The 12511-nt window shown below is 42.7% G+C and overlaps 1 protein-coding gene across 1 annotated transcript; it reads right to left on the bottom strand.

Annotated features, from left to right (window-relative positions):
- Nucleotides 1-3050: 3050 nt before the first annotated feature.
- Nucleotides 3051-12200, bottom strand: ywhae1 (tyrosine 3-monooxygenase/tryptophan 5-monooxygenase activation protein, epsilon polypeptide 1). Its single transcript, XM_079732361.1, has 7 exons — nucleotides 12133-12200; nucleotides 11977-12051; nucleotides 10552-10751; nucleotides 8519-8625; nucleotides 8003-8209; nucleotides 6830-6966; nucleotides 3051-4312 (listed from the first exon to the last, which is right to left on the bottom strand). Exons 2-7 carry the CDS (start codon nucleotides 12038-12040, stop codon nucleotides 4260-4262), a joined length of 768 nt encoding a protein of 255 aa, XP_079588487.1. The 5' UTR covers nucleotides 12041-12051; nucleotides 12133-12200; the 3' UTR covers nucleotides 3051-4259.
- Nucleotides 12201-12511: the final 311 nt, after the last annotated feature.

Genomic DNA, 12511 nt, shown 5'->3' with positions numbered 1-12511 from the left:
ATAGAACACAAATTAATGTTTGCAGATGTTTGAATTTTTTTCAGGCTATAATCTTTTTTCAGTGATGCAAAACCCTTTTTTACAAGGTAGTGCGTTTTCAAACACTTACAAGCCTTTGAAACTTTTTTTCTTCAGGTTTGAATTATGACAGGATACTGGCTCAATACATACCTTCACAGCTGGCGAGATCGAGCTGACTAACAAGCAGGCAATGTCTGAAAAGCGATCGTCTACCAAGTTAAAAATATATCCCTGGAGATACCTTCACAGCTTGCAAAGTCGAGCTAACAAACTAGCAGGCAACTGGTCGTCTACAAAGATAAAAAATATATGTAATTACGCTGTGCACTTACAAATACATTTCAGGTTATGAATCATAAAGGGCCTCTGATAAAATATACAGTTGGGTACAACAGAGTCCAATGGAAGTGTCGCCACTCTGTTATATCTACCACTCTGGTTGAGAGCATTTAAGTCACCATGGTGACTTATGCTTTAAAACAGGGGTGGGGAACGTCCGGCCTCCAGGCCGTATACGGCCCGCGAGGCCATTTCAACTGGCCCGCAATGCAATACAATTTTTATATTTTATATCTTCATATATGCATACATGAATAAAAAAAAATAATCAGGAAAAAAAATATATCGCCCGTCATTAGTTTTCCGAGAGAGAGTCCTATGTCCGAGTCAACGTCAGGGTCAGTGAATACAGGTACATGTGATGTACGTACCACTGCATTGGGTCGGAGTGACTGACACATGACAAGTACCGACACAGACAAGTGATGCATCATGGCGACTGTCAAGAAAAGGAAGGTGGACGCAGAATGCCGCGTATTTCAGGAAAAATGGACAAATGACTTTTTCTTTGTTGAAGTGAAAGGCAAGCCAGTGTGCCTAGTTTGTGGCGAGGCGCTTGCGGTGATGAAAAAGGCCAATGTCGAGCGCCATTACAGCTCGAAACATGCTAAACTCGACGAGTTGAAAGGACAAATGCGTTTGGATAAAATTAACGCTCTTCGTCGGAGTTTGGGTGCTCAACAAGCAGCTTTCACACGGCCACAGACTGACAGAGAGAATATTACGCGTGCAAGTTTTGTTATGAGTGAACTGATAGCCACGAAGCTGAAACCTCATGCTGAAGGAGAGTTCGTGAATGAGTGCCTCGTAGCCGCCGCGGAGCTGCTCGCGCCCGACAAAGTGAAATTATTTCAAAGCGTCAGTTTGTCCCGGAGAACCGTTTCAGAAAGGATTACTGATATGGCGCAAGATATTGAAAAAACAATCAAGAACACTGCAAGAGACTTTGAGTATTTTTCTCTGGCCTGTGACGAGACAACAGACATCACACACACACAGCGCAGCTTGCCATTTTTCTGCGTGGGATTACGTCTGAGTTTGAAACAAAGTCTTTGCAAGCCATGCATGGCACTACTAAAGGTGAGGATTTGTTCAATCAAGTTATTGGGGCCATGAACAATTTTGAACTGCCATTTGAGAAGTTGAGCGGCATCGCAACTGACGGAGCTCCCGCAATGGTTGGCGCGCAAAAAGGATTGACTGCTTTAGTCAAAAAAGAAATGAGCCGACTGAGTCTGGATCCAAGTGATTTAGTTGTATGCCACTGTATCATACATCAAGAGTTTGTGTGCACATTCCCTGAAGCTTAACAATGTGATGGAAACAGTTGTGTCCACCATGAACTTCATTAAAAGCAGAGGGCTGAACAACCGCCAGTTCAAGGAGTTACTCAGCGAGCTTGAGTCAGAGTATGGTGATCTGGTTTATCATTGTGAAGTGCGATGGCTGAGTCGTGCAAATATGCTCGCACGGTTTTATACACTGCGGGAAGAAGTCAGACGCTTCATGGAGATGAAGGGTAAACCTGTCATGGAGCTCAGTGATGGCAAGTTCCTCCGTGATCTGGCCTTCATGGTGGACATCAGCAAGCACCTGTCAGAGCTAAACATCAAGCTGCAAGGTCCCAACCAGCTCATCAGCTCTCTGCTTTCAAATGTGAAATCATTTGAAGTGAAGTTACGGCTGTGGCAAGGACAGCTGGAAAGGGGAAACACTGTGCACTTTCCCACCCTACAAGAACAAAAGCCTGATGTTACGACTGAATATGCTGGTGAGTGCAAAACTCATCCAGGCATTTGATGAGAGGTTTCATGATGTGAAAAATATACAAAAGGAACTCGACGTGTTTGTGACACCATTTAATGTGCAACCGTCTGATGTGCCAGATAACCTCCAAATGGAAATAATTGATCTGCAAAACAACAACGAGCTCAAAGCCAAGTACCACAACCTTTCTCTGCTGGACTTTTACAAACTGTATGTTCGTGCTGAGGATTTTCCCATCCTGAGGAGACATGCCCTGAAGTTTGCATCTCTGTTTGGGACAACGTATCGCTGTGAGCAGTTCTTTTCAAAACTGATTCTTGCAAAGACTCGCTTCCGCTCAAGACTGACTGACTCAAACTTGGAAAACCAGCTTTGAGTAGCATCATCATCACTGCCAGCAGACGCCTTGCTAGAGAAAAACAGTTCCAGCCATCACATTAGGTGAGTCTAGAAATGCAGAAAACATGAGGCTTAGTAACACAGCAGTTATAGACTTTTTTTGTCATTTTTTTCATCTTTAGTTATGTGTTCATAATGGTATGGCCCTCTGAGGACTTTGGAAAAATTGAAATGGCCCTTGATGTGAAAAAGGTTCCCCACCCCTGCTTTAAAAGGTCCATGAGCAGGCAAGTGCTATCCATCTAGGATAAGCCTCTATAAATATGTTCCCAGTTGCCATGTGTGGCTTCCACTGCAACATATGTTGTATCTATAGCAACAACTGTAGCTATCAAAGGCATTTAGTGGGTACATTGTATTTCTTAACCATTTGTAGCTAAAAATATTTCACTTTGAACGCTCAAATATTTAGTAGTCCTAAGGAATGCTAGGAATGTTACTTTGGGTCTTCTGTCGTTACAGCACCAACAACTGGCCTACCAACACACCACTATCCATCAAGATTTGAAAGAAACAAAACCATATTGTTTTTTAACGTTTAATTTAGATTGTTTAATGTTAATTCCATGCTGTTTCAGTAAGAACGGTACAGATCCCCCCCGTCTGTGGCTCCAGTCAGATATCCAGTAGTACAAATCAGCTCCAAGTTACACATAACCAAGCAAGAAGAGAAAATAAAATATACCATTGACAGGAAACTGCCCAGAGACAGATGGAGAAAAGCACCTCGTGAAGAGATGGCTTCTAGTAAAAAGTAGGATGAAGCAAGAAAAACAGTTCGTCATTTGCCTCAACATGCAAGCACTGACAGTCAGGGTACTTTTACAGCTCTCCGTCGAGGAGCTAGGGGGCCGGATTGAGACACGTCTTCCCATACAGGTGATAGTTTCTACTGTTTATTTTGTCCAGTCTTAACCACCGCTAAGCTATCAGTCAGGCGTTAAGGAAAGGATGTGTACACAGATACAGTATTTCAGCACAAAAGAATCCAAGAACGACTCCTGGAAAGAAAAATAACTACAACTGGAGGACGACGGTGTAAAGGTCATGGTTGTTCGCTTCTACATGGATATCGCAAATTTCGCCAACTGCCTCTGAAAAACTAAGTTAACAAAAAGGGCACTTAAAGTATTATATTTTATTCTGCCCATAAAAAAAAAAAAGTAAAATGATTTGCATTTGACATTTCACTAAAAACAGATAAAAAGGCTCCCAAAACTTATAGTCAACATATCAGTAATAAAAGTTAATTTCTGCAATTACATTAAGAAAAAAATTCTCAATATATCCAGCAACTGATAAAAATATTGAGGAAAAACCCAAGGGAAATAAAATAAAATCATACAATAATGAAAACATAACATTTGTTAAATTCAGGGACTCTTTCTATATCTTTGCATTTCTCACATTGTATTTACTGTCTCAATTAAGTGGTACTTACTTCAACTGAATTAAAGGGCTAACAAAAATAAAATATATGCAAAGAAGAGGAAAATAAGTGGGTCCGCTCCTTGGCCCTGTGAGACATGAAGCTACTGAGGTTTGAAGGGACAGGGGAGGGAGAGAAAGAAATATCCAAAAGAAATTAAATTCGACGAGGAAGGAGGAGAGAGAGGACCGGGAATTCACACTTCCTCAGGGTTGGGCCTGGTTATAGAGGAGGAGGGGTGAAGGAGTGTGAGGAGGGGGTTGAGGGATAGGGTCTCAAGTTGTTGGCTGTCGTTGGCATAGTCTCACTGGGCCTCGTCCTCAACATCTTGCAATGCCTCTTTGTTCTGTTCTTCTCCTGCAGAGAGAGGGGACATCAAAAAATCAGCATCACTACACACGGTAGGAAAACACAAAATGGGGCTCCTTCACAACAAACCGTTGTCTTCATGGAGAAGTCAACCAATGGAAGTTCACTCATACACTGTCCGTTTGTTGTGCTTCCAGCTTAGTAAGGAGGGAAGTGATTCCCATTATGTACACACACCCAGGCCTTGGCTGTGTGATCCCAACCTACTGCTGCTACAAGTGTTCAACAGGTTGACATGTGATTCGTTCAGAATGCAATAAATCGGCTTGGAAATCAACCAGCAAGTCTCTTCTCCTTCGGATTATAAACACATATGCAACCCTATTTGCGATTTAAGCTCACGTGGGGAAGAATTGCTTGACCGGGCTAGATTTGGGGTGAATAACCTGCCTCTTTGCAGATGGCAAAGAAAACTAATTTTCAGAAGAACCAAAGAGCAAAACCTGTACCTACCGGGGAGTCCTAAAGTCTAAGACAATTGGGTACCACTGATTGATAATACTCAAGTTCTCCAGCCCAGAAAGATGTCCTTATTGGATGTAGGAAACTCCAATTCCATAACAATGTAGGGATGTAACGGTTACCGGTGTAACGGTTATCCCTGATAAAAATTATGTCAATAACAATTACCGTTTCCATTTCAAATAAAATTATTATCTTGGTGGATAACCAAGCCCGCGGCGTGGAAATTGTGTGCTTAAATCCTTCCCAGCGCTTCATCCGAGTCTCCTGAAGTTGCCGCGCAGGCACACTGTGTAGCCTACAACATAATGTTAACGTGCAAGAAAAAAGTTTCTGCTAAAGGCGGCAATACATCGAATCTCATGACTCATCTCCGTGACCATCACCCACAACTGTATAGCCAATGCAAGGTAAGTTAACGTTGAGGTTTTAGCTGAAATGCATGGTGTGTTATTTTAATACCATAAATACTTTAACATTTGGATTTGATTACACATGATTGTAGTAGTTATTTTTGTTATTTGTTTATAGTGGCTATTTATTTTAAATGCGCAATGCACTATTTTTTTAAAGTTTACTTGTACAGTGTTCATGTGTACAGTTTTACATTTTAATAAAATAAGAGGTATAAAATAAGACGGGTGGTTTTTCTTTGATTTGTTTACATATTGTTCTTTATGTCTTGAATGTTTGGATTAAACCTGCACTACTGTAAATGTTACTGACAAATACGCTGTTTACATGCTTAACCCTTGTTCCTTTGATGTTAAAAGTTGCAATTTTGATAATATATAAATAAATATAATAAACATTTACACTTTTTTAAACTATTTCAGTTTGCGTAGGCCTATCAGTACTTTCTGAACATATTGAACACACTTAAAAATGCCGCGACAATACCGAAAACCGGGATAATTATGGTCACAATAACCGTGAGGTTAAATTTTCATACCGTTACATCCCTACAACAATGATTGATATTTCACAAATTAATCCTTTTGTTTAGGCATTCAACTCGCAGTACCTATGTTAATTAACCAGACCAAGAGCAACCAACATAAAGATCTAAAGAAACTCGTATCTCTGTAAGTAATAGTGGAAAGTGTCACGCCAAAATCCATCTCCATTGCTAAATATTTAACCTCTTCATTGCATCAACTGACAAGTTTGTCTAGGTGCTGGCTGTATATCTAGGTACAGACTCAATAAATCTTGAAGAGAAATTAAAACAGCAAGAAATATAACTCTGGGGTTGGGGGGCTTAAGGAAACGCATGCAGGTGAAGGATCTAGTTAAATAGAAAATAGTTTTTCTTCAGGACGCTTCATTAGCCAAGACGATGAGCCTGACCTCACACACACACACTCTCTAGCCTTATCTGCAGAAGTACGAAATAACTTAACAAATGAAGACTGGGGGAGATCATACAGCGTGGGTCACCAGTAAGTCCAGTGTACAGTGGGAAGAATGTGGCCGCACACCCAAAAAGCAAGGCCAAGGTGAGCGAGACTCGCAAAGAACAGTTAACATGGGTTTTTCCATTAGGAGTCAACAGCACAGACTAGCACACAAGAGGGAGAGGAAGAGGGACTCAATAACATGATGGGAGGTGAGGGAGCAGTAAAGCTTCTAGAAAGAACTGCTGCTTTTCCAAAATGAGGCGAGGAGGAGAAAGGGCTTCACAGACTCCTTTGTACTGCTTTACAACAGGACACACAAGCCACTGCAAACGCTAGGAAGTTTTCTTTTGGGGTGGAGTGGCGTTGACTCAGCAGTATCAGTGAGCTGGGGGAGAAGAGCCCAAGGCTAAAGGACCGCACCATTTATCAATTTAATCTGTTTATTTTGAAAACGCCGCTAGAATTTACTTTTTTGTTGGGAAAGGGTATGTTAAACTGAGAAAGTCTGCAAGTGATTTTGCATTTATTTGAACACTAAACAATAAGTAATTTAAGGTTTTGGATCTGCCAAAATTAAACCCTTATCAAGACCAATGTGTTTCATACATCATTATTTTACTCAGTCTTAGATAAACAGACTTACCGTCCCCCTGCATGTCTGAAGTCCATAGTGTCAGGTTGTCACGTAACAACTGCATGATAAGCGTAGAGTCCTTATAGCTCTCTTCACTCAGCGTGTCCAGCTCTGCGATTGCGTCATCGAATGCAGCCTTCGCCAACCTGTGTCAACAAATAGACATGAGTCACAGCATTGGCTCCAAAGAGCACGTTGTAATATTCTGACGACGAGGATGACCATCCGGGGTTGTTCAGCCCATCTGTGTACATTGATATTTATAGGTCTTCTTTACCACTAAATGTCGACCGATCGTGAGTCGATCTGAATAAGTTAAACATTTAATTATACACGCATCAAACAATGTATACGTGGCAACAAACCCATATACACCCAATGGCTGCATCTTCTACAATTGGTATGTGACTTGACTATGCCCACAAAGGTTAAACCTCCTGGATACTACTAGTGTTATCCGCCCCTCCGATGGAGCTCCAGCCAACACCAGACACAGACTGGTTCATACTATGCATGAAGGTTAGCCGCCCTGGACACCGCTGTTGACATTAAAACCACCACTATTAACATTAAAAGTTCCAATGCCGGTCCATACATTCACACAGGACACTAAAATACACGATACGTTTTTTTTCCATTTATTTGTTATAACCGTGAACTAGAATACAATTGCTTGCTTTTAAATAAAGTTCTGCCAGTTTAACATGCTGGTTGTTGTAACCCATTCAGAAGCATGTTGTGGCTATGGTTTACAGGCCTGTGCTATGGCTGAAGGGTTTGAGCTAGTGCTGCCCACGATCACGTCTTACAAAATTGACACTTTATTTTCTTTAAAGGGGTTTCTTTAATTTAAAGTGGGTATATAGCTGCCCTTTTGCTGTCTTTACTAGCTATAATCTGATTTTCAGATTGGGGGAATGTTTGGTTGAGGGTAGCTGGAAAACCAAAACGGCCCAAGCAGGTAACTCATGCAATACCATGCATTTTACCAATAGAGGGCAATTTGAGTCCATATTTAAATCTTATCCTAGGTTTTAAAAACGAGAGAGTTGGACCAAGATTAATCCATAGCACTGTCATGTAACCAACTACATGACTTTCCATATAAAATAAGGATTTTTCTCTAAAACTCCAGGCTAACCCTAGCAGCAGATATGGACCAGAAGCAGGGGATGGGCTTACCTGCAGGCACGGTCCGGCGAGTTGAGGATCTCATAGTAGAAGACAGAGAAGTTGAGGGCTAGGCCGAGCCGGATGGGGTGTGTGGGCGGCAGCTCCGTCATGGCGATGTCGCTTGCCGCTTTGTACGCCACGAGGCTGTTCTCCGCTGCCTCTTTGCGGTCGTTTCCAGTGGCAAACTCGGCCAGGTACCTGTGGTAGTCCCCCTTCCTGGAGTACAGCGCAATGTTGATGGTTGAAACAATGAGTTGAGCAGTTAATTAGTTGATTGATAGAAATGCTACGATTTTTCAAATTGATCATTGATTCAACGTTGCTTACAGCTTAAAAAAATAAATTAGGTTGATTTCAGTGTTTCAGAGCATAATTTTCTTTTTGACATACGACAAAACACATGATACATAGAACAATACATTAAACAACAAAAAAAGTTATTGTAGCTGGAACACAATGGACACATTACTTTGTGTGTAACTGGAACGTCCCTGTGGTTTAAAGTTCAACATGCAGATCTCTTACATTTTGTAGTAGAAGACTTTGGATTCTCCTGTGGTGGCAGCAGGAATAAGGTGCTTGTCCAGTACATCCAGAATTTCGATACAGATGGACTTCAGCTCGTCCTCAACCTGGCATCACAAATACGCACACACTGAATATCAGTCACCAAAATGGAATAACGCACTTAACTCATTGTCAAAACACACTAACAATTCAAACCAGATCTGTGATTTTGGCTTGAGTGTCTGTGAGCAATGGCGTGGTCGTGGTAGAGAAATAAAAAAATGTGTCCCCGAGGCAGACGTTGTCGAGAGAAGTAAGTGTTACAGCACATTCAATCTCTGAATGACATTAGCTCATTGACTGCATTCCAATGGCCTCTCCCATCAATCCGACACTCGGCGGCCTCTCCAACAATGAAAGTCAGCTCTTATTTCCAGAGAGAGCTGGCCAACTATGACTCACATAGCTGTCTGGGACTGCTATTGAACCCAAGATGTAACGTCATGAGTTTCAATAGAAGCTTGTATGGGGGGGGGGGGGGGGGGGGGGGTCACACAAACACACTTCAGACCCTTCTGTTATCCAGCTCATTTATATAATCTGGAAGCCAAGATTAATTATCTTTAACACAGCACAGTAATTGTGGGATGCAAGGAAGACCATCTTTGGTATTTCGTGGGGACCGTTGGCCAATAGACATTGTATGCCTGGACACGTTACAAGTGAAAGACTTACTTTCTTCACATTCACTTGAGATAAAACTATACAAATGCTGTGTATAAATTATCACAAAATGGGTTCCTATTAGGTTATAAAACACTGTATGAGTCAAGATATTAGAAAACATGTGAGGTTTAGGTTCTGATATTTTTCTTGAAGCCATCTCATTTCTCAGCCATCTACTCATGACAGTTACATCAAGGTAGCACTGGAGCGCATGGAAGACAGTAGTGGTGCAACGGATCAACCCTCACGGTTGTGGACGCAAGTGATCGGCTGATAAGAAAAAAGAAAAGTTCTGCGTTCACGTGATCGGCGCATGTTTAAAGGACAATTCCGGTATTTAGCACATTGAGCCCTTTCTGGTTTGTCTAGGATGACATATATTGGTTGACACACCGAAATGTTGACTATTGGTCCTGTCTCGGGTATTTGGCTCATTTCTAACGGCCCCTGCCTGCTTCAGAATGGCTGGCTTTGGACATTCACAAACCTGTCTTTAAAACAACCCTAAACATTCGTTTTCAGAAACGTGCAACTCACCGAGTGGTTAGTGGTGTTCGTTGACGTTCCTAATCAAGTATTGTAGTGAAATACAGTTTCTGTCGTGTTTTATTTGGCTGTATGTTCGGTTGTAGTCTTTTCGCTCGGTTCTCCGTGTCAACAGTAGGGCTAGAACCGAGCGAAAACACTACAACCTCCCCCCCTTTCCATTTCCGGTCAAAGAGCAATGAGTCTTCAAACAGAAATCAATGGATTTACAAAATGCCATATAAAACACAACAGAAACGGTATTTCGCTACAATACTTGAGACGGGAAAAAAAAAAAGATGAGGATGTCTGCATTGCCTGGGCTGCAAACTCTCCTCAATGCAGATATCCTGAATTTAGAGTTGTAAATCCAGGTCTGTGCTTCCTTTGGACAGTTTTTCTTTTTTAATTTACTATCCATGTTAAAAAGTAGAAGGAATAATGCCTCAGATTGCACTTTATTTTGTTTTAAAATATGTTTTATTTTTTATGTTTTTATTTAATGTGGACACAAGCAATTTTTTTTTCAATATTTACTATGCTTAAAGGAAGCAGGATTATTACCAAATGTTTCACTTTATTTGGTTTTTAAGAATTTATTTAAAGTCACATTTGTCTTGTTATCTTTTTTGTTGTTGTTGATCCAAAAATGAGCCGACCCGTGACTCAAAAACTGTGACAAGATCCGAACCGTGAGTTTTGTGATCCGTTGCACCCCTAGAAGACAGACAGCACTAATAGCTCTGGTTAGCATGTAATTAATGGAACACACATGCTGAGCACAGCCGGGGCCGCGTTACCGTTTTCCTGTATTCCCGGATCATCTTGAGTTTGTCTTCCCCGCCCTTGCTCTCCTCCCTCTGTTCGATGCTGCTGATTATCCTCCAGGATGCTCGCCGTGCTCCGATCACATTCTTGTATGCCACCGATAGCAGGTTCCTCTCCTCCACCGTCAGCTCCACATCCATCCCCGCCACCAGCTTCATGGACTCCACCATCTCTGTTTGGAGGTGGGGCACACGACAAGACATGCATCAAGCTCATAAGGCCATGCAGCTGTACAGAAACATAAACATGTGAAATATTTTAAGTACAATAGACAGGGGTCAGAAACGAGATAGCCACCAAGCAAAAGGAGGTAAATTGTGGCTAAAAAAGACTCAAGTAATGTCAACGTTTTATAAGATTTGTATTGCTTTAGAAACGTGAACCGGTGCAGAGCCTCACCCAGAGTCAGATGTATAACAAAAGGTTAGATCACTCGTCTGTTGAAAGAGCACATCTCTGGGCTGCCCACATTTTCTGAGAGAGGATGTATTGATCGGCTAAACCCTTGCAACTGGTGTGTAATGATGACAATAAAAATGTATTAATACAATACAAAAATACGTCTCCCCAATGCTGTGACTGAGGTAATTACACATTATTCAAGCACGCCTATTGTGTATAGTAATCGTAAGCAAATCACCCATGCATCGCCATAAATACACCCTGGGGGGCAAACCCCACCAGTGACTCATAGGCACTATCAGACTACGTTACCGGGCAACACGCCCTGTAACAGTAGTAACCGTCCATCTAAAAACAGCCCGGCGAGGCCCCTGCTGGCACCACGGTCTGGCGGTACTGGACCGGCCCCAGAGGGTCGTTCTCCCGGGTTGATCCGTATATGTGGGCTGTAGGGGAAGACCCCAGTGAACAGCTGCCCTCCCTCCCACCGCTCACCCGTAGCACACAGGCTACTAATCAGCTAACAGCGGCTGATCTCATTAATAACACTACAGTGCGACATTTGCATTTATTTTCATTAAATCGGCGTGAGCTTGACATTATATAAACTATATACTGACTTTACCGCCAGATTATCTTAGAGTGCCCACCAGTGGGTCAAGAACACTTAGTTTGTGGGGCAAGCCTGGTGCAGGGAGCAAGAGTCTGACAGCTCACCGACCATCCGCCATTTTGTGTTAGCCGCTAACGTTAGCCAGTATCGATACATGAGGACCAATCTACGACGTCTATCAAAGAATATAAAATCTGTAATTGGTGCTGCACGTGAATCCCACCTCGGACAGTTGTCGAACCACGTCCACCAGCGGGGTGATTGAAAACCGCTTGTCCGTCGACTATGTCCGACAGTCAGTTAGCGTAGCATGTTGCTATCCAGAGCTAACACCGCACTCCCAGGTCGAACCCGTCCCCCGCAGAGCCTCCCAGCGTCTTACCGTCGTACCGCTCCGCCTGCTCGGCAAGCTTAGCCTGGTACACCAAGTCCTCCCGGTCACCCATGGTGTTAGGATCTGTAGGTGGTAGAGTGAGCTTTTAAAACGGACAAATGTTGAAAAAGCACGTCGGTATGAGTTGTCAGCGGTTCCTAATACCAATGGTTGGTAGAGAATCGTTCCGCCCCACCGGCAGCACTGGGATGGAGTAAAGATGGCGCCCTGTTCCATCCGGGCACTGGGTTGGAGCAAAGATGGCGCCCGGTTCCATCCGGGCACTGGTATTGGGTGAAGATGGCGCCCTGTTCCATCCGGGCAATGGGATAGACTGAAGATGGCGCTGTGGTCAGTTGATGTAAAACTAATCCTTTGTGGTGTGGTGGTCTCGTGCTGGGTATGACTCGGAGAGTGGTAGATGTTCAACAACGTGGTTTATTCTAACAGAGACTAAAGGTATACGGGTTTGCGTTCTGGATGTGGTTCATGAAGCATCTCGCGTTCTGGAGGTGTTTTATGAGGCATCTCGCGTTCTGGAGGT

The sequence above is a fragment of the Pollachius pollachius genome (genome assembly GCF_949987615.1).
Source record: "Pollachius pollachius genome assembly, chromosome: 3".
Taxonomy (NCBI): domain Eukaryota; kingdom Metazoa; phylum Chordata; class Actinopteri; order Gadiformes; family Gadidae; genus Pollachius; species Pollachius pollachius.
The sequence above is the reverse complement of the archived record's forward strand: the minus strand, read 5'-3'. Positions and strand labels throughout refer to the sequence as shown.

What these genes read in the sequence shown, in the direction of transcription:
- ywhae1 (XM_079732361.1), bottom strand. Translation starts at nt 12,040, where the DNA reads ATGGGTGACCGGGAGGACTTGGTGTACCAGGCTAAGCTTGCCGAGCAG. An exon ending in AAAGTCTTCTACTACAAAAT is followed by an intron (nt 8,210 to 8,518) that starts GTAAGAGATCTG and finishes GCTGTACTCCAG; the next exon opens with GAAGGGGGACTACCACAGGT. An exon ending in TTCAGACATGCAGGGGGACG is followed by an intron (nt 4,313 to 6,829) that starts GTAAGTCTGTTT and finishes CTCTCTCTGCAG; the next exon opens with GAGAAGAACAGAACAAAGAG.